The following is a 27,686-nucleotide window of genomic DNA, read 5'->3' on the forward strand; positions in this document are numbered from 1 at the left end:
GGTCAGCAGTTTAAGCCTTCATCGCCCAGACCAATTAAGCCTCAACAATAGTTTCATTGGCTTTTTAGGAAAAACTAACCTATATAGGAGGGAACTTTCATTTTTTAAAAGCCATTCATGATGAATTTCTAGCTGCATCTCATAAACCATTTATGGTGAATTTCTAGCTATACCTTTTGAATAGTCCACTGCTGTGTGATCCTACCTCACATGTTCAGGATAATGGTGCATTGGACAATTCTCAGCTGGGACTGGACACTCAACTTCCCATTTCTAGAGGTGAGATAAGATTTGGTTTGGTCAGCAGAGCCAAGATGGCAGAGTATAAACAGGGACCTGCCTGAGCTCTCCCCTTCAACCCCTCAAAATACCTATAAAAATGGCTCTAAACAAATTCCAGAGTACCAGAAGCCACAAAATGATAGAGTGAAACAGATTTCCAACCCAAGACAATCTAGAAGGCCAACAGGAAGGGTCTATTGCACTGGGCTTCAGAGCATAATATAGCCCAGTGTGGGCTGTATTGGCACAGACAGGCCTAGAGCAGGCCTCGGAGTTCTGAATCACTGACAGTTGTAGAGGTTTCCAGAATTCTCAACCCACAAACATGAACAACAGCTTCAGAGGTCAATGGGAAAGCTCTCTCACTTGGGTGAGAGAGGAACATGGTCCAGTCCCAGCCCCAGGGCACTGGCAGTGGCTGACTCAGCGGTGACTGCTTTTGGAGCTCTTGGCCTACAGACAGAAGGGGAATTGAGTGGCTGATCTGGGTTGCAGTCCTGGGTTGCTGTCCTGGGGTGAGAAGGAGTGCTGGTTTGGCAGAGCTGGTGGTGGCTGTGGAGAGGGAATCCTACTACTAGTTATAGGGCATAAAAGAGTGCTTGTGGTTGCTCACAGACCAGAATGCAGGTCTGGAGAGGAGTAAACACCTCTCCTTTGATCATACCCCTTTGGAAGAACTGAGAATTTACTGGTCCCTTGAGATATCTCTGAAAATAGCTACACAAAACCCCTGAAACCTGGGGTTGTACACTCTCCACTTAACAAGGATCTCAAAAACCAAGGAATTGGCAGGGAAAATGATCAAAAAGGGGGGAAAACTGAGACTATAAAAGGTTACTTTCTTGGTGAAAGGGTATTTTCTTACAATGAGGAAGAAGATAAAAGCATACAACCAGAGGAAGATAGCAAGGTCAAGGGTCCTACATCCAAAGCCTCCAAGAAAAATATGAAATGGTCTCAGGCAATGGAAGAGCTCAAAAAGGATTTTGAAAATCAAGTAAGAGAAGTAGAGGAAAAATTGGGAAGAGAAATGAGAGTAATGCAGGAAAATCATGAAAAACAAGTTGACAGCTTTCTAAAGGAGACCCCAAAAATGCTGAAGAAAGTAACACCTTTAAAAATAGAGTAACCCAGGTGGCAAAAGAAATCCAAAAGGCCAATGAGGAAAAGAATGCCTTAAAAAGCAGAATTGACCAAATAGAAAAGGAGGTCCCAAAGCTCACTGAAGAACATAATTTCTTAAAAATTAGAATGGAGCAAATGGAAGCTAATGATTTTATGAGAAATCAAGAAATTATAAAGACAAAGCCAAAAGAATGAAAAAATAGAAGACACTGAAATATCTCATTGGAAAAACTACTGACCTGGAAAATAGATCCAGGAGAGATAATTTAAAATTATTGGTCTACCTGAAAACCATGATCCAAAAAAGAGCCTAGACATCATCTTTCAAGAAATTATCAAGGAAAATTTCCCAGATATTCTAGAACCAGAGAGTAAAATAGAAAAGGAAAGAATCCACAGATGACCTCCTGAAAGAGATCCCCAAAGGAAAACTCCTAGGGATATTGTAGCCAAATTCTAGAGTTCCCAGGTCAAGGAGAAAATATTTGCAAGCAACCAGAAAGAAACAATTCAAGTAATGTGGAAATACAATCAGGATAACACAGAATTTAGCAGCTTCTACACTAAGGGATTGAAGAGCTTGGAATATGATATTCCAGAGGTCAAAGGAGCTAGAATTAAAACCAAGAATCACCTACCAAAGCAAAATTAAGTATAATGCTTCAGGAGAAAAAAAATGGAATTTCAATGAAATAGAAGACTTACAAATATTCTTGTTGAAAAGACCAAAGCTGAATAGAAAATTTGAGTTTCAAATACAAGAATCAAGAAAAACATGAAAAAGTAAACAGGAAAGAGAAGCCATAAGGGACTCATTAAAGTTGAACTGTTTACATTCCTACAGGGAAAAATGATATTTGTAACTCATGAGACCTTTCTCAGTATATATATATATATATATATATATATATATATATATATATATATATATATATATATATATATACACACACACACACACACACACACACATATATGTATGTATGTACATATGTACACACATACATATATACACATATCCATGTGTGTATATTATGTATGTGTATGTATGGATATGTATGGATATATGTATATATGGATGTGTGTATGCATGTATGTGTATATGTGTATAGATAGAGGATACAGGATGATCTATATATGAAGGAAGGATGCCAAAAAAATAAAATTAAGTGTTGAGAGGAATATACTGGGGAAAAGAGAAAGGGAGAGGTAGAATGTAGTAAATCATCTCACATGAAAGAGGCAAGAAAGAGCTTTTACAAAAGAAGGGAAGAGGGGAGAGTTGAGAGGAAGTAAGTGAATTTTACTCATCGGATTTGGCTTAAGGAGGGAATGACACACATTCAATTGGGTGTGAAACTCTGTCTTACCCTGCAGGAAGGCAGTGGGGAAGGGGATAGGAGAGTGAGGATAATAGAAGGGACAGCAGATTGGAGGAAGGAGTAATCAGAAGCAAACACTATTGTGCGGGGACAGGTCAAGGGAGAGAATGGAGTCAATGGAGGGCAGGACAGGATAGAGGAAATGAGGTTAATCTTTCACAACATGACTATTATGGAAGTGTGTTCATCCTTCATTGCTGAAGAAGACCAGCTAGGTGGTATAGTGGATAGAGCAGGAGTCAGGAGGACCTAAGTTCCAATCTCACCCCAGACACTTGTCACTCACTAGCTGTGATCTTGGGCAAGTCACTTAACCCCAATTGCCTCATCCTGGGTCATCTCCAGTCATCCTGATGAATATCTGGTCACTGGATTCAGATGGCTCTGGAGAAGAAGTGAGGCTGGTGACCTGCATAGGCCTCCTTCACTCAAAGTCAACTGCAAGTCATGTCATTATGGAAGTGTTTTACACATGTATGACCTATATCAACTTGCTTGCTTTCTCAGTGAGGGTGAGTGGGGAAGGAGGAAGGGAAAGAGTGTGGAAGTCACAGCTTTAAAAATGAATGTTAAAGATTGTTTTGGCATACAACTGGAAGACAAGTTGTGCAGGCAATGGAATGTAGAAATCTCTCAGCCTACAGGAAAATAGAGGGGAGGTAGATGGTAGAGGAGGGGTGGTGATAGAAGGGAGGGCAAATTGGGGAAAGGTAAGGTTGAGGTGCATGCTGACCTGGGGTGGGGGGAGAGATGGGGAGAAAATTTGAAATTCAAAATCTTGTGGAAGTTAATGTTGAAAACTGAAAATACACTATACTGAGATGCCGGAAAAAGAAAAAAAGAAAAGAAACAGAAAATGTAAATGACAAAAAAAAAAAAAAAAAAAGGATTTGGATTGGTCAGGTTTCAAGGCCAGTAGCCTCTGGATGAACAGACTCACCAGACTAGTGTGGATCTAAGTATTTAAGAATCTTTTTGCAGGCTCTGGAAACCAGAGTCCTTTCAAGCATTATGTTTTGTGCTGGGGTTAATAGTGTATGGCATGCTTATAGAAAATCCTTATTCAGAGCAACCCTAGCTAGTCAGCTGATTGAACACCTTGACTTGGGCTCGTACTGGTCAAGAGGGAAAATGTCAGGGTGGGATTTCTCCATTAGCTGAATGGAATGTCTTAGAGAGAGCATGAGGCTTGGCATTAAGATAGTAGGATTCAGGTTTTTTCTGCTTGGGCAAATTGTTTAAACTCTCTGAACTTCTATTTCCTCATAGATAAAGTTAGAATAATATTTTGCCTGCCATGTCTACTTCACAGGAGAGAAATAAAATTATTTGAAACTACTTTATAAAATATTCTGCAAATGAGAAGTATTTGTGTTATGAATGATAATCATTTACATTCAACTAAGTGTTTGCTGCCTCATTCCATTGGTGCTGTAGTTTTAATGGATTGCTATGTTCACTTGAAAAACCCTGTTGTTGTACAGGAAACAACAACGTCTTTCTTTTTTCTGCTTACCTTCCTATGGCCTAGATCAAAGAGCATATTGGAGTCAGCTCCAACCAGAGCTGATTGTTAAATTTTCGTTTGCATCTCAGAATCTCTAAATCAAGGCTAGCTTTATTGTTTTATTGATTGTCTATATTTTAAAAAGTGATAGAGAAAAATTTTAACAATACAAATTTGATTTAGAAGTGTGTCCTCTGTATGTCGCATCCCACTTACATGCAGAAAACCAGTTGTTAAATGTTCTCCAGTTCACTCCTGCCTTAATTTGACCTCCACAATAGATTCTCAGATACCAGCCAGGAATCACAGTGTGTTGACATACAAGGTGTCCATGTCCTTGTAGAAGAACCTTGTAGGAAAAGGTACAAGAACTAGATTGGGGGATCTTAACCTTTGTTTTACAATGGACCCCTTTGGATCCTTTCTTAGAGAACTGTTTTTAAATGCAGAAAATGAAATTGTATTGAAATATAATTATCAAAATAGTTTTTTAATTTAAATTTTCTAAAAAAATTTTATTTTTAGTTTTTTAATTACATTTTTAAATTTAAAAATTTTAATTAAAAACTTTATTATTTTTTAACTTAAAATTTTTTTTTAGATATTCACAGACCCCAGATTAAGAATTCTAGAAGAGGAACATCTGTTTCTCTTCAGTTATCAGGGAGAATTGAGTGGTCCTAATAAGAACATAAGCAGTAGTTTGAAGGGAAAATATAGAGAAAAGATGTCAAGGGGAAGAGGGAAATCTTAATCTAGGTTAGCTGGTTGAAAGGTGGAATAATGTGATAAAGAGAAGAAATAAGGACCTCTGAACACCCTGTGTAATAGGAGTGAGGCATCTCTCCTTTAGAGGAAGCTGGACTCTTCTAGGATCGTAGAATCAGAGAAGGTAGGGATCTTAGAAGTCAAAATCCCCTCCTTTTACAGATGAAGAAATTTAGTTCCAGTGAAAGGAGTCTCTTGTGTATCCACATCTGCCACCAAAAAAAAAAAAAAAAGGAAGAGGCTGTTCAGTTACGGCCAGAGGAAGAATTGCTAAATAGAGGTGGTCAGAGGCTATCTGGGGTGACTATTTGTCCACTGATAATAGAAAGATTAATCCAAACCTTGATAAGCCTGAAGATTAGCCTATCTACTTACTTATGGTGATTTAAATGGGGACAATATTCTATTATTATTTTTTTTTTGTTCTTGTCAAAGATGTACTTTGTGCTCGAAAGTATGGCATAGTGAAAAGAGCTGTGGGCTTGCAGGCAGGAGCCCTGGGTTCAAGAACTTGTTCTCATACATTATCACAGCCATCATCATAGCTGGCATTTATATAACACCAACTATAGTCCGGCTACTGTGCTAAGTCATTTTTACAATTATTATCTCACTTGATACCCACAGCAATCCTGGGAGAGAGGTGCTATTATCTCCATTTTACAGTTGAAGAAACTGAGGCACAGAGCAGTTAAGTGACTTGCCCAGGGTCACACAGCGAGTAAATAATGAGGCCACATTTGAACTCTGGTCTTTCTGACTCCAGGTCCAGTGTTCTATCACTGTGCCACCAGATGCCTTATAAGCTAGTTTACTCTTGCCAAGTTGGCTCACCATTCTGATGCTTACTTCCTCCATTTATTGAATGAGAATGAGCTAACTTGCACTCCTTCCTTCATAAAATGGTTTTGAGGAAAGCAAACCTTAAACACTCTATAAAAAAGTAGAGTTATTGGAGGAATCAGTGCTCTTTTCTAGGTCCTTGTTCCTGTTTCTATATATTGGGGATATTCATTCCTACTTTTCTTCCCATCCTCTGGTCATGCTGATTTGGCAATGTTCTTCGCCCCTTTCCAGATAGAGTGCTGTGAAACACTGCATTATACAGATCAGAAACGGTGGTGAGAGAAACTTGTCCGACCCAGAACTCAAGAACAGGACAAGGCTATTAGCTCAGGGACTCAGAAATAGTCAATAATGGCCCATTTCTGGGGCTAGTCAGACCTTGATAAAGTTCTAAGAGTGGTACTACCCAAGTACTAATAATCCCTGGGATAGTGTCTCTTCTCAAAATGCTGGAAACAGAAATTCCCGTAGACTCCAGTTCTCCTGGGAGGTCACGCCTTTCTGCTTCCCCCTCCCCAGGCTACCCCTTCTATTGCTTCCCCCAGTAACTATCTAGCTCCCTCCCCCTGAATCAAAACTAGTCAACCCATTGATGGTAGGAATGTCTTACCTATGAACCAGACTGAATTCTCTGGGTATAGTCCTTTGGTGGAGCTCAGGAAGTGTGTGGGTTTAGGGAGTATTGCCCTTAAAGTCACCCAGTCAAAAGAGTGAGTGTTGGGGTGGGTTGGGGAAGGGCTGGAAGGGGACGGCAGTTCAGCAGGAAGGAGCGATGAAGCCACTTGGAGGAGACAGTGGAATCTGGTAAACTTGGCTTAGGGAACTTCTGAGACGTAGTACAATGTCCCCATTCTTCCTCTCCTTGGAATCTCCCAGCCAATTGCTCCCCACTCCCCCCTCATTCTGACCCACCCTGCCCCTCACTTGCATTCTCTTGATAATGGTGTCTTCTAAAGGCTCAGCATTCCTTGCATTGACCAGATGCAGCGTAACTCAGATCTGATACATCTGAGTTGTGTGACTCTGGACACGTCTCTCCACTTGTCTGAAATTCAGTATCCTCATCCATAAAATGGGGTGATAAGTTCAGCATTAGACATTTCCAGACTGAATAAGAGCATTTTCATGTGCCTGGAGCAAGCAGAACAAAAAGCACTCTCAATCCAGTTTTGTTTCTTTTATAAGACAAATTCAGTTGAGGGCCAGCTATGGGAAGAACAGGGACCCTGGAACACTGGTATCAGCAGGCAGAAGCCCATAGATATTGAGGTACTACATTGCTATGAGTGTGAAGAATCTCCCTTTGGTTACAGCAACTGGAATGGGGGGCACTGGGTGGGGAGCCGGAGCTATTTGATAGCTTCCTTTTTTAACTTCTTATTCAGGCTAACCATATGCTGAGCCCAGTCACTCCTTTGCTGCTGAAGAAATACAAGTTATACTAAAGGAGCATAAGCTCTAGTGGTCCTACCCTAGTTATGGTTCTGCCTATATCCTGGGGTTGTTTGGGCCATGTTTTGCCAATCTTAAAGCACAGGATAAAGGTGAACTTAAGGAAGGATTTATGGAAGGATATGAACAAGAATTATACAGGATGAAAAGGCACAGACTGGGTCAGATCTGCATTGGTGGTTGGAGTACCCCTTATAGGGAGATCATGGACCCACTATAAAGCAGGAGTTCTTAACCTTTTTGGGTCATGGATCCCTTTGGCTATCTAATGAAGCCTATGATGCCCTTCTCTGAAGAATATTTTTTAATGTATAAAATGCAATACATAGAATTATAAAGGAAATCAATTATATTGAAGAAATTTCAATTATATTGAAAAAATTATATTAAAAAATGTCTACAACAAGAAGTTCACAGACTTCTGAACTTACTAAAGTATTGAAATACCGAGGAAGGGCTAAAGTTACCGAACAGTCAGTGTCTCCTGCTTCAGGGTGGTATTTCTCATGGGGTTGAGCCAAGTTGCTCAGTCATGGTTCTCAGTCCCTCTCCACACCCCAGACACTTTTTTCTCTTTGTTATCCACATCTCGGAGCTTGCCCTCCTTCTCTCTTTTCTTTCCCTCCCTCACCTTCATTCCCCCTCCCTCTTAACCCCTGGGATCTCTCAGCACTATAAGCTTTGTGCCCCCTACTTCTATCAGGGTCTCTGATCTCAGCTGCCTCCACTACTTTCCTCTGCCCAGGAAATCAAACAAAGTTCTCATGGAGGTTATCCTGGGTGATTTACATATCACATGAATCCAGCAGGTAAGGGGTGAAACCTGTTTATATCTCCTGTCAGCATCCCTACCACCCCCAGTCTGGAGATTAGGCTTAGGTGGGAGTGAGGAGCCTGGGATGGTGTAAACTGAAACTCTTTGTCAGAGGGTCAATAAAGCCAGGCTTTCCCTGTCCCTCCTCCTCCCCCACAAGCCCTCCTACTGGCTGTAAGAATGTGGTTATGTGATCCAAGCAACATCAGTCCCTGAGGTGTGTCCCCCTCATGGCAACCTGACTCCAAGTCCTATCGGCCATTCAGGCAGCAGGTCTGATATGCAGAGGAGAGAGGAAAGTGCCAGTCTCTCAGCCTCTATTGACTCTACGGTTGCACCTTTGCCCAGGAAAGTTGAAGTTTTTCCACATTCATCTGGGTATAACCATGGGCAGATCTGAGTAGAAAGACTTAGAAATGGAGCCATAGGGACAGAATCAGTAGAGGGGGTTGGGAGCAGATGCTTTTGTGGTGTGCTTTGCTCCCTTTCCCCCCAATCATGGGGTCTCCAGATTCCTCCTTGCAGAATTTTCCCAGCTGCTTCTCACAGTAGTGAGTTGGGAGCATGAAGACCAGGATGGATAGGGTTTCACCAGCAGACAGCTGTGGAGCTCTGTTCATGGGGCACCAGGAGGAGGGAGGGAAGAAGAGATCAGGAACTTAAATGAATCCCAGCTTGACCTTTGTTCCTGGATTTCCTCCTTCCGCCTATTCTGAGGCCCTCTGCTGTCACTGGTACCATTCTCACATGCCCATTGCCCTTGGGCGCTCAGGGCCAGACTCTTTTCTGGTATGAAGGGTCAGGGTGACCGAGCTCTCGTTTGGGGCCCAGAATATGGGCATGGATGTAGGGTTCTGAGAAGGAGCTATTCCCAAATGTGGTAAAAGCATAGCACAGCAGTCTCTTCCCATGGGCTACAATTGATCCAACATCAGGCTGTCTGATGAGTGAGTGTCCCAAGGCAGACATGGGACTACTTCTCAGAGCTGTAGAGGTGTGATATCAGAGCGAGCACCTCCCCCTTACCCTCACTTGCTCCTTACAGTTCCAGGGTCGTGCCAACTTGCATGTGTTTGAAGATTGGTGTGGAAGCTCCATCCAACAGCTCCGAAGGAACCTTCACTTCCCACTCTACCCCCATGTGAGTGCCAGCCTCGGCCTCCCCTCCTCTTCTGTCTCTGTCCTCTCTGCTCCCCCTGGCATTTAACGCTCCTACCTCTTGCCTGCCATGACCCTCTTCAAGCCTAATATGACTCCCCCCTCCTCCCACTCCTGCCCACTTCTTATTCCTAGAGTTTTTCCTTCTCTTTTGGGCCATTCTTTTTTCTTCTGCAGTATGGATTCCTCTAACTCCTACACTCCAATCCAACCAATTCCCTCTCTCATTTTTTGGTTTAATTTTTTCCCCTTTTATTATTATGAACTTGGCATCAGAAATCTTGAACACTGCCATATGCAAAGAAAAGGAGAATTTCATATGAAACCATGAATCTCTATTATATACAACTTGTTTTTTAAAGCAATTAACAGTCAGTAGATTACTTCCAAAGTTTCCCTGCTTGTCCATGTCTCCCTCTGATCTTTTCATTTTTCGTGTTTCATTGACACTTTTTCTTTTTTTTTTAACTTTACCAGCTCTACCCTCTTCTCCCCTTACCAAATAATACCCCAAAAGTCCTTCCTTGGAGCAAATAAGCCCACTCTCTTTTCTTTCCCTAATGATTTACTCCCTTTCACATCATTCCTCTCTTCCCTTTCTCCACCCCCACCAAGAATACCTGCTGTTCTTCTAACTTTTATTTCTTTCCCTCAGCAAACCATCTTTTCCTCTCCATCCCCTTCTCCCCAACGTCCCCAGTCCTGGGAACCCTCTGCTGCTTCTCATTTCCCTAGGCTGTAAGACCACAAGCATTTACTCATCACCCTTCATTGTCTTGTCTCCCAGCACATACTGACACAGCCTCATAAGGATCAAATACCAAGAGAATAGAAAGGAGCACTAGAATATTTCACTTCTCACCAGGCTCCTTGTCTGATTTCTTTTTGAGTTGGGGGCATGTAGACCTGATTTATTGTATGAGATGAATATTCATCCTGAAAAAGATAGTAAATGATAATAATCCCTGGATTATTAGCTCAATTGTCATAAATGGTTTTCTTCTCTTTCCTCTCTACTTGTTCTTGTTCCTCATATCTCTTATACTTCTGATAGCATCCAATTCTGGTTTTTAATTTTCCTCCCCCCTCTGATCTTCTCAGACCCGAACCACAATAAGGAAGTTAGCCGTATCTCCCAAGTGGACCAACTATGGGCTCCGGATCTTTGGCTACCTGCACCCTTTCATTGATGGTGAGACCAGATTCTGTGAGCTGCTCACCCTTTTGCCCTTAAACACAGGGTTTTCCTCTCTCCCTGAGGCCCAACACAGCTATCCCCCAAATGAATCTGGAGCTGAGAAACAGGGTAGCCCCAGGCTGCTTAAACCCTCAGTCAGGGATTCAGGAAGAGTTGGCTGAGCATGTATTGGACCTCTGAGGCCTCTGCTCCCTGAAGATCTTCGTGAAAGTTGACCCCTCCATCCTTACGGTGACTTCCTATGAGACAAGAGAGGAGCTAGAATAAGTCTAATAGGCAAGGTGAATCACAAGGCAAGGAAGGAACTTTGGCTCTTAGATTATATCAGATATCACATACCTCCTGCCTAGTAGCCTGATGCCCCAGTCCCCATTCCCCTGATACTTTCCAGGCTTTGTAGCTTCAGCTCCCTGTTCAGACCTCTTGTCTGACTCCTAGGAGATTGCCATGACAACCCCAGAGCACAGTTACCTCTTTGGGACCAGCTGGCCCCAAGGGCAGGCTGTTGCTCAGAAAGAACTGAGAGAGTTTGTCCCTTAATCTTGGAAATCTCTTCTTACTTCTCCTCTACCCTTTACCTCATCCCTTCCTACAGGAGATGTCCAGTTTGCCATTGCTGCAGATGACAACGCTGAGTTCTGGCTAAGCTCCAGTGACCAGATCTCAGGCCTACAGCTGATGGCTAGTGTGGGCAAGGTACAAGTCTTCTCATCCCCAGCAAGTCCCCTCTTTAATTCTGGGCAGCCAGGAATCTACCTCCATTCTCATGTCATCACCACGATTGTCACTCTTTTCATCTGAGCTCAGTGGAGAGAGCAGAATGATTCTGTCATCTCCCCTGTTACCAACCCATTTTACATGGTCAGCTCACATTGATTGAAATCCTTCTATGTGCCAGGCACTCATGCCAAATTACAAAGAAAGACAAAAAAAGATAAATAGTCCCTGCTTTGAAGGGGCTCACATGTTAAAATGGAGAGACCACATGCAAATAACTACACACATAAGGTACATATAGGACAAATTGAAGCAGTCTCAGAAGAAAGCATTAAGATTAAGGAAGAGAGGTAGCTAGGTGATCCAGTGGATAGAGCAGTAGCCCTGGAGTCAGGAGGATCTGAGTTCAAATCCAGCCTCTGACACTTACTAGCTGTGTCAACCTAGGCTAGTCACTTAGCCCCAATTGCTTTAACAAAAAGGATTAAGGAAGACCAGGAAAGGTTTCTTGCAGAAGGTGGGACTTTAACTGTGACTTGAAGGAAGTTAAGGAAGTTTGGGGGTAGAGATGACGAGGGAGGGAATTCCAAGCATAGATACGAGATAGATTGAGGCCCAAGGCTGAGTCAAAGTGACCTATATCTGAGAAGCGGCTTCAGAGGGATTCTTCAGTGATAATAACTGTACGATATATTTATTTTAAGCCCCATACTGCCTATTATTAGACACAGAGTGCCTCAATAAATCTCGGTAAATGCTCAATAAATCTTTCTCAGTTGATGGACTGCTCAGCTCACATAGGAAAAGCTGATTTGTTTCATGTCACAGGCTAGCCTGCTTTTGATTTATATTTCAACCACTTTCTCCCTCAAACTCCTTTCTCTCTTTCCCTTCCTTCCTCTGTTTCTTCTTCCCTCCTCCTCTCCTCTGACTTTCATCATCTATTATTCTGTCTCTTCCCTATCTCTTTCATTTCTTCATTTCCTTTTTCTCTCTCACCCAATCCTAGACAGGAAAGGAGTGGACTGCGCCTGGAGAGTTTGGAAAATTCCGAAGTCAAATTTCCAAGCCAGTGAGGTGAGTGGGCCACCTCTCTCCCTTCCCCCTCCCCCCCCATCTTTAATGTTTAGTTTGGGGGTCTGACTCTCCAAGTCCTCCCTATGCCAGAAGTTTCAAATTCTTTAGCAATGTATAATTCAAAGACTCATCTAGCATTCAAAGGAAGGAATCTTAGAAATCATCTAATCCAGTATCTTAATTTTATAGGTGAGGAAAGTAACATCTCAAAAGATGAAATGACAAGGAAGTAATGTCAGAGCTAGATTTTCTAGCCCTCTAGCCAGCACTCTTTTCCCTATACCAGTTTGAGGCTCATTTATCTCAAACCTGAAGATATCCATATTCATACAGGCTTAATGTACAGCATGCATGAACTTTGGGGACCTTCTGTGCTCCCTTGTGACCTTGCGGTATTCCCTGAATTGGAAAAGAGAAGAGGAAACCTGGATGGTCAGGCCTTCCAAACTGAAAAGCTTTTGTACCATGTGTGAATGAGTGGAAGAGGGTTATTCACTAGAATAGCCCCTGAGTGCCTCCTGGTGGCCAACTCTGAATTTCCTCAGCCAAAGACACTTCATTTAAATGACCATTTGTAGAGTCCTCCAGGATCATAGGATTTAGAACCAGAAGGGACCTTAGACATCTTTAAGTCAGACAAAGGTTCCCTTGAGAAGGAAAGAGGTCTCTCAGAGAAAACCACTACAGAGTTGATAGGACCTTGGGCATGGTATAGTGGAAAAGTTGGGTTTATCATGGGCATAGCTAGGGGATCAAAGTGACACCTGTCAGCATTGCTCTCTGCTCTCTCCTTCTCACCCAGCCTGTCAGCTTCTAGAAGGTACTATTTTGAGGTGTTGCACAAACAGAATGACCAAGGGACAGATCACGTGGAAGTGGCAGTGAGTATGCCCTAAACTGTTCTTCTCTCTTCTAACCCTGCTGTCATACCCCCACTCAACGAGAGCTTACTATTTCTATAATAATAGTTACTTACCAGTTGCTTCCTAGCCATAACTTACTAGTTGCTTACTAGCAATAACTTACTAGTTGCTTTCTAGCATTTACTTACCAGTTGCTTACTAGTAACAGAAGCAATAGCACACTTTGCCTTTCCAGCTCTGTCTCTCACTCAACTCTGTCTCACACATAGCTCACCTTTCACCTTCCACATCAGTTCTTTTTACTATTCCAGTGGCGACTGAATGACCCTGGGGCCAAGTTCACAGTCATTGACTCTCCATCCCTGTCCCTCTTCACTGGTGAGTAGACTGATGGACTAGAGTTGCACCACGTAGGGATTCAGGCTATGGCCTTCATCTTTGATGTCCTTTTGTGGAGGGGGAGAGGAGGAGAAAAGAGAAGCCAATGCTAGGAAAGACAGTAGGAGAAACAAAGAGGTACTTTGTGGCAGGTTTCAGGGATTTTTCTTGAGCATGGGAGAAGGAGAAACAGGCACTCCTGGGACTACTTAAAATAATGGGTTTGAAGAACTGGAGCCAGACTGAGCTAGACAGAGGTAGGAGCAGAGCAAGATTATAGAGCAGGGGTTCTTAACCTGGGGCCCATAAATTTGTTTTTTTTTTTTAAGAAGTAATTTGATAACTGTATTTTACATTGTTTTCTTTGTAATTCCATGTATTTTAGTTTATGCTTTAAAAACTTTATTTTGAGGAGCTTCACCAGACTGCCACAAGGGTCCAAGACATACAAAAATGGTTGAGAACCTCTGTTCATTGAGTCATAAAAATCCCTCTTTGTAAAGACCTTAGAAACCACCCAATCCAACTCCATTATCTTCCAGATGATGACTCTTAGAGGAGCTATAGCTGAAGCAGAAAATAGTCATTTGTTTTAAACATCTAGTAAATGAACTGTATCACGCAGTGATTTGGGTTGTTGAGGGCAAAAATGTGTCTTTAGATTCCATTAATGGGGCTTTTCTTTGGTCTTAAAAATTGAAGAATGGTGAGCTGAAAAGGGAGAGAGAGGACAAAAGCAATCCTCTGAGGCTAAGCATAGCACTTAGTCCAAAAAAAGAGAAAAAATGGATGAAAACTAGTCAAAATGAAAGAGCTAGAGGGATAAGAGAATGAAAGAGCTAGTAAGACCCCTTAGATCTCGGGGAAGGGAACAGTTGAGGTTAGAGAGAGATTGCATAGAGGAGGCTGGGGCTTTAGAAGATGGGAACCCTTTTGAGGGGTTTGAAGGGAAGTTCTTTTGAAGTCTCTTGGAACTTGGGATCTTGGTTTTTGGCTGAAAAGTCATCACATATGGAACAATGAGAGAAGCATACTCTATTCTGGAGTTTTTAGAGCTCACAGTCTCCCCTTACCTAGATTGACCTTTGTCTTCCTGGGCCCAGATGAGACACTGCTCAAGATGGATGAGGTGGCCCACATCCCACAGACAGCAGCCAGCCATATGGGCCCTCTGGATCCTCTGTCTACAGATCAGGAGCACCCTGCTGACATGCTGAGGCCGGATCCCCGAGATAGCCTATACCGAAGTAAGACCTTAAGCCATGCCTTGGCCACCTTGAGTGTATTCCTGGAAAGACAGTATTAAAGGGGGCCTAGAGAGGCATAGCTCCCCAGCTCTGAGCTTTGAGTGGGTGACAACTCCTTCCCCAGAGAACCTATGAGAGGAGAGGATGGATGGGTGGCATAGGGAGATACAGTGAGGAGATATATCTCTATGTCCCTGGTTACCAATTTCTAACCTAAGTACTCCCCAAATGATAGACAGATCTCTATTATCTAATGTGCCTTGCCATTAAGGGTGCCCATTTTACACCACCCTGGTAGATTAGTACCAGGATCAACTTGACAGCCACCAGCAATGGCTTTGAGTCATTCACTACAAACTCACACCCACCTATGTATCCTCTTTCCTTTCCTCCCCTCAGTGCCTTTGATCCCCAAATCTCAACTCCGCCGGGTCCTACCAGATTGCCAATATAAACCCAGCTACCTCGTGAATGGCTTCCCCCTACAGCGCTACCAGGGACTCCAGTTTGTAAGTCTTGTCCTGGGAAGGTTTTGGGGGAAAGGGCCAGGAAGCATGGGGCATGGATAGATGGGGTCTCTAAGATATTCTTTCCTTTCTCCCTGTGTCATCCCTGGCAGCCAGAAATTCAACAAAACACCTTCTCTATAGAGTCCACTGTGATAAATCCTGGGTACTCAAAGGTGAAAAATGAATTCACAATCCTAGTTCCTACCCTCTGGGAACTTCCAGTCTAAGATTTTGAAGCACCTGTATTCTGAACCTGTCTTTCTCATACAAGTTGGTGAGTTGGCAGGGAGCCATGAAAATAGTCACCCACTCCTGGGGAATCATTTCCCACAATAAGTGGTATGAAGAAGGCTTTTCCCAAGCCTCTCAAGTCCAGTGATATCTGGAACGTGTTGAACCTGTCACATTTGGGTGCTAACAGTCAATCAGCCAGCAATGATGTATTCTGCTAGAACAGTGTTTCCCAAACTTAGTTTGACCATAGGACATTTTGGGACTTGGAATATATTGCCAGGATCTATAAATGCTGCTTTGGGATAGGATAAAATACTCTCAGGATAAAGGAGAAGGGAGAATTGTGAAACATAATCAATGAAATCAAACCTGTTTTCATATTTGTACAAATGTGACTTGTTAGAGATTATAAGGTACTGTTTCTTAAACCCAAACCTTTGGATCTTAGTGCAGGAGGGAGACGTGTTAGCCAGGATATTCCTATATAGGTTATGGGGTAAGGATGCTGTAGAATTGTAATTTGGACAAGCATGAGACAGTGACTGGGAAGACCAGTCTGGAACCTACATGGGTTGAAGATAACAGTTTTGGAAGCAGAAGCCAAGGTCAATGTCTGAGGTTACAGACTGTGGAACTAAGATAGACTAGTAGTAGTACCTAAGCCTCGTGTCTGACTAAACCTAGCACCACAGACAGACAGAAGAGGAATAAAAGGAAATGCCAAGGCTCAGGAATCCAGGCTTCCTTCCTGGGTGGTCAGTAGGCTATTCAACTAGAGAAGGAATTTTCATTCTGCTCAATTTGCTCTTTTATGGGTACTGGCAGAATTGTAAACCTAGCTTTGTAGAGCTGGGCCCCACCACCTAACTTCTGAATTCCCCTAAGCTGGAAGGTTCCTATGCTTGCCCTCATTACCTTCCAAAGCAGCTCTGGACTCTATCCAGTGCCAGAAAATCAGAGGGAAATGCCTCATGTGACGAACATTCTTTTTAAAATTAACATTTTAGAAGGGAAAATTTTCTCAAAAAAACTATTTACTACTATTGTATTTTAAGAGAAACATTGAAAAAACCTGTTTTTTGAGAAAAACTGATTCAAAGTGAAGTGTGAGAAAAATAATGTCTTAAAGACAAATAACTTCGAAAGACTTAGATTTCTGGTTGATCCAATGACCAACCACAATTCTAGAGGACTCAGGGTGCAATAAGTTGATAGAGAAGTGATGAATTCAGAGTATAGATGATACATTTTTGGGGGGTCAGTTCAGGAAGTTGTTTTGCTTAACTGTATATGCGTTTGTATTTCTTATTGTCTTAATAGAGGTGAGGGAGAGATGGGAGGGAGATAATGCAAATCTGAAAATAAAATAAAATGGATTTAAAAGAAATAGAAGACATTGCATGGAATAGAGGTAACGTGTAAAATACAGTTGGGAAAATGATGATTTACAGTGCATGCAAGGTATACTAAACTGGAGTATGTCCCCTTGGGTAGCTGATGTTCAGTTGTTTCAGTTGTGTTTTCATGCCCCCATTTAGGGTTTTCTTGGCAAAGATACTGGAGTGGTTTGTCATTTTCTTCCCCAGTTTATTTTACAGATGAGGGACTGAAGCAAACAGGCTTAAGTGACTTGCGCAGTCACACAGCTAGTTAGTGTCTGAGACTGGATTTGAACTCAGGAAGATGAGTCTTCTTGATGTCAGTCCCAGCGCTCTATCCACTGTGCCACCTAGCTACCCCAAGGCCTAGTACAAAAGGGAGAAAAATAGCATAGCTTCCATCCTCAGAGAGGATGATGTTTAATAGGAAAGTCACAATACACAGACGTGAAATTGATCAGAGTATGTCCAGACTTATATAATAATTTCAAGAGGGCTTAGGAATGGTGCTGGCAGCCTAGAGAATAGGTGGATGTGTTATCAAGCAGGGGAAGGAAGTGTTCAGAAAGAAGAAGGTTGTTTCAGGAATATGAAAGAATTTGATCAAAAGTCCTGGAGGCAGGAGAAGAGAGAAGGCTAAACCCAGTAAGAGAAGTTGACTGGGGAGAAGGCTAAACCCAGTAAGAGAAGTTGGCTGCCACAGACATTTATGAACTGGGATAAAGTGGAGGGAATGAAAGCAGGCAGGCAAAGGGAGATTAAAAATTTACGTTTACTCCATGGGCAATAGATGTAAGGAATGAAGTAATGTAAGCAGCAGACATGGCCCATTTAGAGACCACAGTTACTCTTTCTTTTTTCCCCATCCTGGGCAGGCTGAGACCAGATCCTGATTGGTCAATACCTGATAAACACCAAGAGGGTGATGCTTAACTTTAGATGAATGATGTGTCTTCTCTCCCTCTTCCTCTTCCCTCAGGTTCATTTGTCTTTTGTTTACCCAAATGACTACACCAGGTTGAGTCACATGGAGACACATAACAAGTGCTTTTACCAGGAGAACTCATACTATCTGGATAAGTAAGTAGTACTAGCCTAGGGCATAAAGTTGATCTCCCTCTTGGAGTTTTGCCAGAAGCTATGAATGGATCCATATGGTCTGAAGAGCTGAATAGAGTCTCTTCAATCCTGAGTATCCTTTGATCCTGGGAATCCCTCATCCCCAAGTTTGACTGAGAGAAGAAAAAGCCCTGAGTTACAGTATTTTCTCATTGTAAAACTTCCAAAATGCAGCACATTGCTGTCATCTTTTGCTGGACTTCCAACAAAGGAACAGCCAGTACTCACCCTGTAACATTATGGAGGGGAGCTGGGGTGCCAAGGTGCTTTTTTCTCTTTCTGCAGGTTTGGCTTTCAGAAATACATCAAAATTGACCAACTGAACAGACAGAGTCCAGAGCTCAAGGAGAGACTGGAGCAACCAGGTAAGCAACTCTAGACTGAGACTTCCATAGCTCTTGCCTCCTTTGAATTTCCAGTAGGGAGTTCTCATCGAGTCTAATGTAAAATCTTAGAGATTATAGCATAAGCTCCTTGAGGGCAGGGTCTATTTTGCTTGTGTCTTCTGTGTCCTTAGTGACTAGCACAGTCTGGCCGGGCATGTTATAGAAGTTTAATAAATAATAAATTTATTTAACAAACCAAATAAATTTATAATAAATAAATAATATTTAATAAAAAATAAAAAGTTTAATAAATATTCTACAAGTCTAATGGATTCTTAAAACTGGAAGGGTCCTCAAAAATTCATCTCATTCAACCCCTTTATCTTATAGATGAAGAAGCGGAGGCCAGCAAGGGTGAAATTACATGCTCAAGGACATGCAGGTAGTGAGTAGGGCAGAACTCGAGTCCAAGTTTTCTGATTTTAGGCCCAGTGTTCTTTCCCCTGTACCCTATGCCTTCCTCAAGCCATAGGCAGAGTATGAGAGACAAGAGATGTGCAAAGATCCTTTAGCATTGAATTAATTTGTCAAATGGCATTGATTATGCCCTTGGTACCTGGCACTGGGCTAATTGGGTGCAGCCTAAAGTGAGCAAAATAGGTCTTGTTCTTTAATTTATAAAGCCAGGCAATCCCAGAATCAATACCCTGAGACAGCCATAGTAACCTTCCTGGTAGAGGTGGGGTATGGCTGGAGGGTGTTTTCCATTACCCCCCATTTCTCTGTTTCTTCCTTCTTGACACTGACCATTGACTACATGGCTACCTGTAGGTTTTGAGGAGGACCTTCCCAATGAGTCCCAGTACGGAGATCAGGATGCAGAGTTCCCCATCCCCACCAACCGAGGTCCTGGGATCTTAGAAGATGAGAGCAACCCTACTTCTGTCCCAAGTCAGGATGCCACTGACTATCACCTCAGAAGCCGGCGGAGGCTTCTAGCCACTCCTCAGAGGAGCTCCCTGACAGCTCTGCCAGACAGGAGCCACAAAGCTTCCTCTACAGTGAGGACAACTGACCCCACACTCCAGAACCCCAGGAAGAGGAGCAATCAAGAACCCAGTCATAAACATATCCAAGGATCATCTCGTTCCAACCAACACTCCACTGAGCACTTAGCAGCGACTTCGCCTCAGTTCAAGAGGTCCAGGCTGGGAGGTAGCCGCCACAGGCAGACCTTGGATCCATCTCAGTGGCTGAATCAGGTTCAGTCATATATTGCGGAACAGAGAAAGGCTGATGGAGCAGAGCCAGAGGCCCCTGGGAGAAATCAGCAGGGGGAAGATGTGGTAGTGGCTGAAGATGAGGACAGACAGATGGAGGGGGAGGGAGAGGAGGAAGAAGAGGAAGAGGAGGAGGACCTAGGGGAGGCATTTGAATATGTACCTCTGTTTGACCCTGCGGTGAGCTGGAATCAGACCTTCAGTGCCCGAAATGTGGACTTCCAGACCCTGAGGAATGATTGGATTGACTTAAATTGCAACACATCGGGCAACCTATTGTTGCGGGAGAGAGAAGCCTTAGAGGTCACACATGTGTTTCTGAAGAAGCTGAACCAGAAGATAAGGGGGTAAGGTAAAAGGGTTCTTGGTTAGGGTGGGAACGTAGGGAGAGGAAAGGGCAGAGCAACTGGACAGGAAGTCTTTTGCCTCCAGCTGGACACCTTATCTCAATCTTATTCTCTGGTCTGGTTTAAATCCCTTCGGGTGAGGTGACTGATTACTCCTGATATGTTTGAGTTAAATGCATTGACTCTCTGGCCACTCTCAATTAAAGTGTGTTGAGTGCTTTCTGGAGGGATGTGGATTGGTAGAGGTGCTCTAAAGTTTTGGTGGTTATGGATTCTAAGAAGAGCAGCCAGGAGGCCTAGTGGATAAAGCCCTGGCTTGGAGTCAGGAAAACCCAAGTTCAAATCTGGTTTCAGACTCTTACTAGCTATGTGAACTGGGAAACTCACTTAACTCCTGTTTGCCTCAGTTTCCTCATCTGAAAAACGGGTAATAATAGCCCCTGTCTTCCATGGTTGTTGAGGATCAAATGAGATGGTAATTGTAAAGCACATAGCACAGTGCCTGGCACTTAGTCAACATTATTGTTATAATGAACAAGCTTTACTACCAAGTAGCCACATAATTTGATTGTCAATCACTTTACCTTCCTGAACTTCGTTTATAACTTTACTATAAATATCCTTATTTGTAAATTTATAAATAATGAAATAAGAAGGTTGAACTAGATTGTCTCTGGGATCCCTCCAGACCGGACAAAACTGGATGAACTTATTTAATGTACTGTCCTTTTTAATTTGCACGTAGAACATTTCTTTTTAATTGTGGAAGACTTTTTGAAGGAAAACCTACCACTCAAGAGATTTCTAGTTCTGTAGCTCAGGGATCATGGAGCACTGGTATTAATAAATGAGAATAAATTAGTTCATATAGAAATATACAATATATGCACATAAATATGAAATCATATATAAATACAATTCTCTTTCAATGGTTTGATAAGCAATGTAGTAAAAAATGCCCAATAGACTCAAAGCTAAGAGACCTAGCTCGGAGTACAGGCTCTGTCACGTAATGGCAACATGATCCTGGGCAAGTCACCTAAACTCTTTGATCCTCAGTTTCCTCATCTATCAAATGGAGTAATCATATTTACATGGCTTATCCACCATGGTGATTATGAACAAAGTACTTGGAGTCTTATAAAGTGCCATGTAAATGTGAGTTATTATTTCAAGCCCACTTTTGAGATCTCAGACCCTCTAACCAGAATGTGGAGGGATGGAGCAGTAGAGAAAAAGATGGTGAAACCATTGCCCCCATCCTACCTTAGGCGGTACCAGCTACATCGTGTTGTGAACATAGAGAAACGTCAGGACCGACTTAGAGGGAGTCGCTACCTGCTGGAGCTGGAACTTCTGGAGAAGGATGGTCAGCTAGTACGGCTATCAGAGTATGTTCTTTCAAGGGACTGGCGAGGGGTTAGTGTGGGTGGTGGCAAGGAGCCAGAAGCACACAACTTACGTGGCACGGTCTTGGGCCACCAGCGCCAGCGGCATCTGCTCACCAGCCAATCCAAAGACCCTGAATTGTGCTGGCCCCTCGGCTTCTCCTGGAACCATCAAGCTGTTGTCCACTTTATTGTGCCTGGTGAGTCACACAGCAAAGGGAAGGGTGTTTCAGTGGAGCAGGGGTGTTACCACAGGGTGGGATAGCATAACCAACCAATGATTACTGGCCAAAGGAGATTTTGCATTGAGGTTATTATAATAGGTAGAGTGTGTTTTGGTAGGTGAGAGGTAGGATAAAATGCTATAATGTGTTAGATGGGTTGGAAGTTGAGATGGTTCAGTGGATAGAGTGCTAGGCCTGGAGTCAGGAAGAGCTGGCCTTAGACACTTGCTAGCTGTGTGACCCTGGGCAAGTCATTTAACCCTGTTTACCTTAGTTTCCTTATCTATCAAATGAGCTGGAGAAAGAAATGGCAAAGCACTCCAGTATCTTTGGCAAGAAATCCCCAAATGGGGTCACAGAGAGTCAGATACAATTGAAACAACTGAACAACACTAATTGTCTTATAAATAATAAAAGCATCCATGATAATTGACAAAAATATGAAAATAAAGAGTTATGGTAAGAGTTTTGTAATGAATTAGAGTATAATGAAATAGAGTGTATGATTATAATAGAATGAACAAGAAGACATGATTATTATGGCATTAATAGCAAAAAACATTATCCCAAGCAATTCTCATGTGGGCATGTTCAGTGGATATGGAGAAGACAAGAGTACATGGTTAAAATAGTTAGGAGTGAGAGATGGGGAGAGAGACTCTTTGGCCCCATGTCATGTATAAAGTTCACATTAGCCATGGTATAAGCAGGGGGCTGGATAGGGCCTATAGGACACGTTAGTGCCTAACGTCTATCTTTTTTTTCTCTGCCTGTCCCTCGTCCCTTGACAGTGAAGAACCAGGCACGATGGGTTCAGCAGTTCATCAATGACATGGAGAAGCTGTCCCAGGCCACTGGCGATCCCCATTTCAACATCATCATCACCGACTACAGCAGTGAGGACATGGATGTAGAGAAGGCACTTAAGAGATCCAGTCTGAGAAGGTGAGATGGTAACATGCTGGCCAGTGGGAGGGCCTGGCATTTTCCTTTCCTAAGATCCCAAGTAAATTATTGGAGGCAAAGCCAGTAGGTAAACCCAGTTATTGTGGCCTCCACTCTAGGGCTGTTTTCCCCTTTGATAAGTCTGATCTCAGAAGCCCTTGCTCCCCCTTGACCCCAGGCTCCCCCTCACCACCGTTACTGCCCTGTTCCTGCTCATCTTCTTCAGAGAATTTCTGTCCCCAGAATCTAGGACTCAGGATGCTGTCTAATCTCTCTTTCCTACAGCTACCAATATATGAAGCTGACTGGGAACTTTGAGCGCTCAGCAGGGCTTCAGGCTGGGGTGGACCTGGTGAAGGTAAAGAGCGTAGAAAGAATTTAGGTTTGGACTAGGAAAAGAGAAGAATAGGGTTGGTACTACTCCCTTTACGCATATAAAGCTGATGATTAAGAGGATGGGAGCATTTCTCCCCAGCCCAGGAGGCAATTGGGTAACCCAGGGGGTAGCCTCAATTTCTAGAGCTGTTGCTCATTTGCTCCTAGAAACTCTGTTAGATGGAAGACCCAATCCTAAATTTGTCCACTTGTTTCCTATTGGTTGGCAGCCCTGGGGAGGTGTCTGATGTTGCATTAGAAAAGGAAGGAGGAGATGGGGTGTCCTGGATCCAGCTCAAATCGTTAAATGTCCATTATGAGCATTTATACCCCAGAAAGCATTAAATGCTACAATTCATGGCTTAATTTTATTGCTTTGTTGATTGTCTAAAGTCTAGAATTAAGAAAGTGATAGAGAAAATGAAGATTTAGCGTTAGTGTGTTGTATGTAAGTTTTTCCCCCTGGGAAGTGGGTTGTTTAACATTTAGCAGCATACCTCTGGAAGGAGAGCTCCTTCCTTGCCCTGGTAAGCTGACCTGATCCTACCTGCATCTGTCTCCAGGACCCACATAGCATTATCTTTCTGTGTGATCTCCATATACACTTTCCACCTGGGGTCATCGATGTCATTCGGAAACACTGTGTGGAGGGCAAGATGGCCTTTGCTCCCATGGTGATGAGGCTGCAGTGTGGGGCAACACCTCAGTGGCCTGAGGGTAAGTACTGACCCTGGCAGAAGAGAACCCCTGGATCATTCTCTTCCAGGGTTAAAACATATCATCACCTTGAACTCTACCACTGATGGCTGGCTGTGGTCTCTATCCCCCTCTCCCTACAATGGTAAACTCTATATACTCTGTATATGTGTACTGAAAGCAGCATCAATGGAACCAGGTAACCGCTGTAAGACTACGCTTTTAGCCACACTTATCAGTTAAACCACCATCTTAGCTCCAGTTCTACGCTATTAGGGAGGAAATCTGTTAAATGCGGATAATAATAGCACCTAGGGCAGCTAGGTAGTGCTGGGACTGGAGTCAGGAAGACCTGAGTTCAAATCCAGCCTCAAATATTTACTAGGTGTATGACCCTGGGCAAGTCATTTAACCCTGTTTACCTCAGTTTCCTCAGTGGTGTAATGAGCTAGAGAAGAAAATGGCAAAACCAGACCAATCTTTTCTTACATGTTCTTCAGATACTTTAAAAATACTACATATTCTACCTAAGTCTCCTCTTTTACATCCTAAACAAGCCTGGTTCCTCCAGTTGGTATTTTTATGTCATACTTTGTAGTCACCTCACTGTCTTTTGGACGTGGCTGTCGATATTTCCTAAAATACTGTCTCTAGGAGAACTGACTGCACACTTCTAATAATGTAGCCTAAAACTGTTAGCTTGTTTGAGCTGCTATGTCTTGCTGTTGGTCTTCCAGTCCACTAAAATCTCAAGGTTTTTTCGTACTAAGTATCATCTAGCTGTCCTTTCTCCTTCCCTTTTTTCTTCTCCAGAAGGCCCACACTTCAGCTCTCTTTGGTACTCTAGAAAGAACCTTCTTTCTTCCTATCTGAAGTTATTAAATCAGCTGTGGTTATTTCTCTCTCTTGGATTGACTTGTAATGATGCTGGTCAGAGACACATTTGGATGCTTCCCTTGACTGCCAGTCAGTGTCAGGCAAGAGGAAAGGCCTTTTGTTTTTCCTGACCCCTCAGAGCTTAGAGACCATCCTCAGATGTTAGGATAACTTCTAGAGACGGGGATAAGGGGAAAGCTTAGCCTATTAAACCCCAGAAGATATCATCCAGAAAGACAGTCAGAAATCTCACCAACACTACTGTACCCTTATTCTTTCGGAAAAGGTCTTGGAACTTCAACCTAGGCCTCTTGCATCTAGGTGGGGAGACCTCCCCTTCACCATCCTAAGTACAGTCCTTTTGGAATGAGGAGCTAAATATCACCCTTGCCCCCTTGTTTGCTCTCAGGTTACTGGGAAGTGAATGGATTTGGCCTGCTGGGCATCTACAAGTCAGACCTGGACAAGATTGGAGGCATGAATACCAAGGAATTCCGAGACCGCTGGGGTGGAGAGGACTGGGAACTCCTGGACAGGTGATTTGGGAGGAGGATAGGAAACTCAGAAAGAGGATAAGAAGCCATTGCTAGAGCTCTATCCCCAGAAAGGAAGCTCTGAAAAGGGGGCAGGAAGGGCGAGTGGAAGGTAGGATGCCTGCCTCAGACAGAATAAGCTGTCTCATTGGGTTCTAAATCCTTAGGAGGTCAGTCGTTGTCAGTAAATCAGTCTAAGTTTATTGGGAGCCTATTATCAATCGCTCAGTTAGTTGACAAGGATTTATTGAACACCCAAATGAGCAGAGAAAAGATAACATGGAGAATACATACGAAATATGTATAAGCTAAAAATAAGAAAATGGGGTGGGGCAGATCAAGAAAGGCTACATGTAGGTGGTGCTTAAGTGAGGTTTTGAAGGAAACACAAGATTCTAAGAAATGGAGGTGAAGTGGGAGCTCTGGGGAACAGATGTTGCAAAGACTCAAAGATGAGATAGCACCTGTTTCAGTGCCTCAAAGAGTGTGAGAAGGGGAGAAGCTAATAAAGTTGGAAAGGTAAGTTGGGGCTAGGCTTTGAATGACTTTACATGGGGAACTTGCATTAGATCTGAGAGGAAATAGTGATTTATTGGAGTTTATTTAGTAGGGGAGTGATATAGTCAGGTCTGCCCTTAAGGAAAATTACTCCCATGCCTATGTATAGGATGGATTGAGAGGGGAGAGACTTAAGGCTGTTCTGGTAATCCAGGGTAGAGGTGATGAGGGCCTGTGCTGGGATGATGACTGTGTGAATGAAGAGAAGGATGTAGGAGACATTGTAATATGGTAGAGAAATGGACATGATTGGATAACTGATTGAATGTGTACCATGAGGAGCAAAGACTAATGCCAAGTTTGTGAACTGGAAGAATGATGTGTCTTGAACAGAAATAAAGACTTTGGAAAGGGGCTTAATAAATGTAATGAGTTCAGTTTTTGACACAGTGAGTTTTGAATGTTTATGAGATATCCACTTTGAAATATCTAGGAATGGTTTGGAATGTTCAGCTGGCACTCAACAGATAAGTTATAGATTTGGGAGTCATCTACATAGAGATTAGAGTTAAATCTAATGAGGTCAACAAGTGAGAGAGTATAGAAAGAAAATAGAAGTGCCCTAGGATAGAGCCTTGGTGTACTACTGAATTAGGAAGTGCAGTATGCGTGAAAAATAAGCGAAGTAGACTGAGGAGAGAACAGTCAGATAGGAGGAGATTCTAGAGAGAGCAGTGTCATGAAAATCCAGAGACAGAATATTATGTGGGAGGAGACAGTGGTCAGTAATATCAAATGCATCAGAGAAAGGGAAAAGATAGTACATGCTCCTGAGCAGCTCACAATCTAATGGAGGAGACAGCATGTAAATAGTTATATACAAACAAGCTACATGGGCTTAGTGCCTAGAGCACTGGGCCTGGAGATAGGAGGATCTGAGTTCATGTTTGACCTCAAGACACTTACTATGTGACCCTGGGCAAGTAACTTAACCCCATTTGCCTCAGTTTCCTCATCTGCGAAATGAGCTGGAGAAGGAAATGGCAAACCACTCCAATATCTTTGCCAAGAAAACCCCAAGTGAGGTCATGAAGAGTTGGACATGACTTAAATGACTGAACAACAAGTAAGTTATATGCGGGATAAATAGGAAATAATTAACAGAGGGAAAGCACAAGAGTTAAGAGAGGTTAAGAAAGGCTTCCTGTAGAAGGTGAGATTTTAGTTGAGACTTAAAAGAAAACCCAGGAGGTCAGTAGTTGGAGCAGAGGAAAAAGAGCGTTCTGGGCATGGCAACAGCCAGAGAAAATTCCTGGAGTCTTATTCTTGGAACAGCCAGGAGACCAGAATCACTGGATCAAAGAGTTTGTGTTGGGGAATAAGGTGTAAGAATATTAGAAAGATAGAGCTAGGTGGTGAAGGGCTTTGAGTGCCAAACAAAATGTTTTGCATTTGATCGTGAAGATGATACGGAACCACTGGAGTTTATTGAGTAAAGGGTGACATGGTCAGATCTGTGCTTTAGGAAAATCACTTTGGTGACTGAATGTTGGATGGATTGGGGAGGGGAGACACTTGAGGCTGGCATACCTGCCAGCAGCTAATTGTGATAATCCAGGTATCAGATGATGAGGGCCCACACCTGAGTGTTGGCAGTGTCAGAGGAGAGAGGGCTTAGGGGAGGGTTGCTGAAAAGGTGAAATTGACAGGCCTTGGCACCTGCTTGGATGGCAGGGTGGGAGATAGTGACAGATTAAGGATGATGACTGAGTCTCTACTATTTATAATGGAGGGAAGCCTATTAGCTTTCTTTTTATGTGTATATTATCTCTTCTACTAAATTTTGTGTGTACACTTTATCCCCCTAAGCTCTTTATAGCCCATACAGAGCCTGGTCATTTTGAGTACACAGACACTCAATACATATGCTGATGGCTTGGTTGGAGAATTAGACATATGGTCCCTGCCTTTGTTACAATCTCTCTTGTTAATTGTACTACATCGTATACAACAGAGTATAAAATTCTCGTTTGGGGAGTATAAAAAGAAATGCTATAGGAGGCCAAATAATCAAAAGAGACGTTAAAACTAGAGTGAAATCAAGGAAGGCTTCCTGCAGAAGGGTTGGACTTTTACTGGGCTT

At 42.9% G+C, this 27,686-nt stretch overlaps 1 protein-coding gene across 3 annotated transcripts in view; it reads left to right on the forward strand.

Moving 5' to 3' along the window:
• B4GALNT3 (beta-1,4-N-acetyl-galactosaminyltransferase 3) overlaps nt 1-27,686 on the forward strand; it is a 146,209-nt gene that overhangs the window by 115,085 nt on the left and 3,438 nt on the right. Inside the window, exons 4-19 of one of the 3 annotated variants that reach the window (XM_072654084.1) lie at nt 9,222-9,317; nt 10,436-10,526; nt 11,128-11,228; nt 12,259-12,326; nt 13,129-13,207; nt 13,501-13,567; nt 14,671-14,814; nt 15,214-15,323; nt 17,916-18,016; nt 18,341-18,420; nt 19,213-20,008; nt 21,280-21,596; nt 22,412-22,565; nt 22,851-22,923; nt 23,504-23,657; nt 24,922-25,048. In XM_072654084.1, the coding sequence (XP_072510185.1) occupies nt 9,222-9,317; nt 10,436-10,526; nt 11,128-11,228; nt 12,259-12,326; nt 13,129-13,207; nt 13,501-13,567; nt 14,671-14,814; nt 15,214-15,323; nt 17,916-18,016; nt 18,341-18,420; nt 19,213-20,008; nt 21,280-21,596; nt 22,412-22,565; nt 22,851-22,923; nt 23,504-23,657; nt 24,922-25,048 (2,558 nt within the window). The remainder of the gene's footprint in view (nt 1-9,221; nt 9,318-10,435; nt 10,527-11,127; nt 11,229-12,258; nt 12,327-13,128; nt 13,208-13,500; nt 13,568-14,670; nt 14,815-15,213; nt 15,324-17,915; nt 18,017-18,340; nt 18,421-19,212; nt 20,009-21,279; nt 21,597-22,411; nt 22,566-22,850; nt 22,924-23,503; nt 23,658-24,921; nt 25,049-27,686) is intronic. The other 2 variants (XM_072654085.1, XM_072654088.1) reach the window with 2 other exon arrangements.

This window comes from Notamacropus eugenii, chromosome 3 (assembly GCF_028372415.1).
Source record: "Notamacropus eugenii isolate mMacEug1 chromosome 3, mMacEug1.pri_v2, whole genome shotgun sequence".
NCBI classification, from domain to species: domain Eukaryota; kingdom Metazoa; phylum Chordata; class Mammalia; order Diprotodontia; family Macropodidae; genus Notamacropus; species Notamacropus eugenii.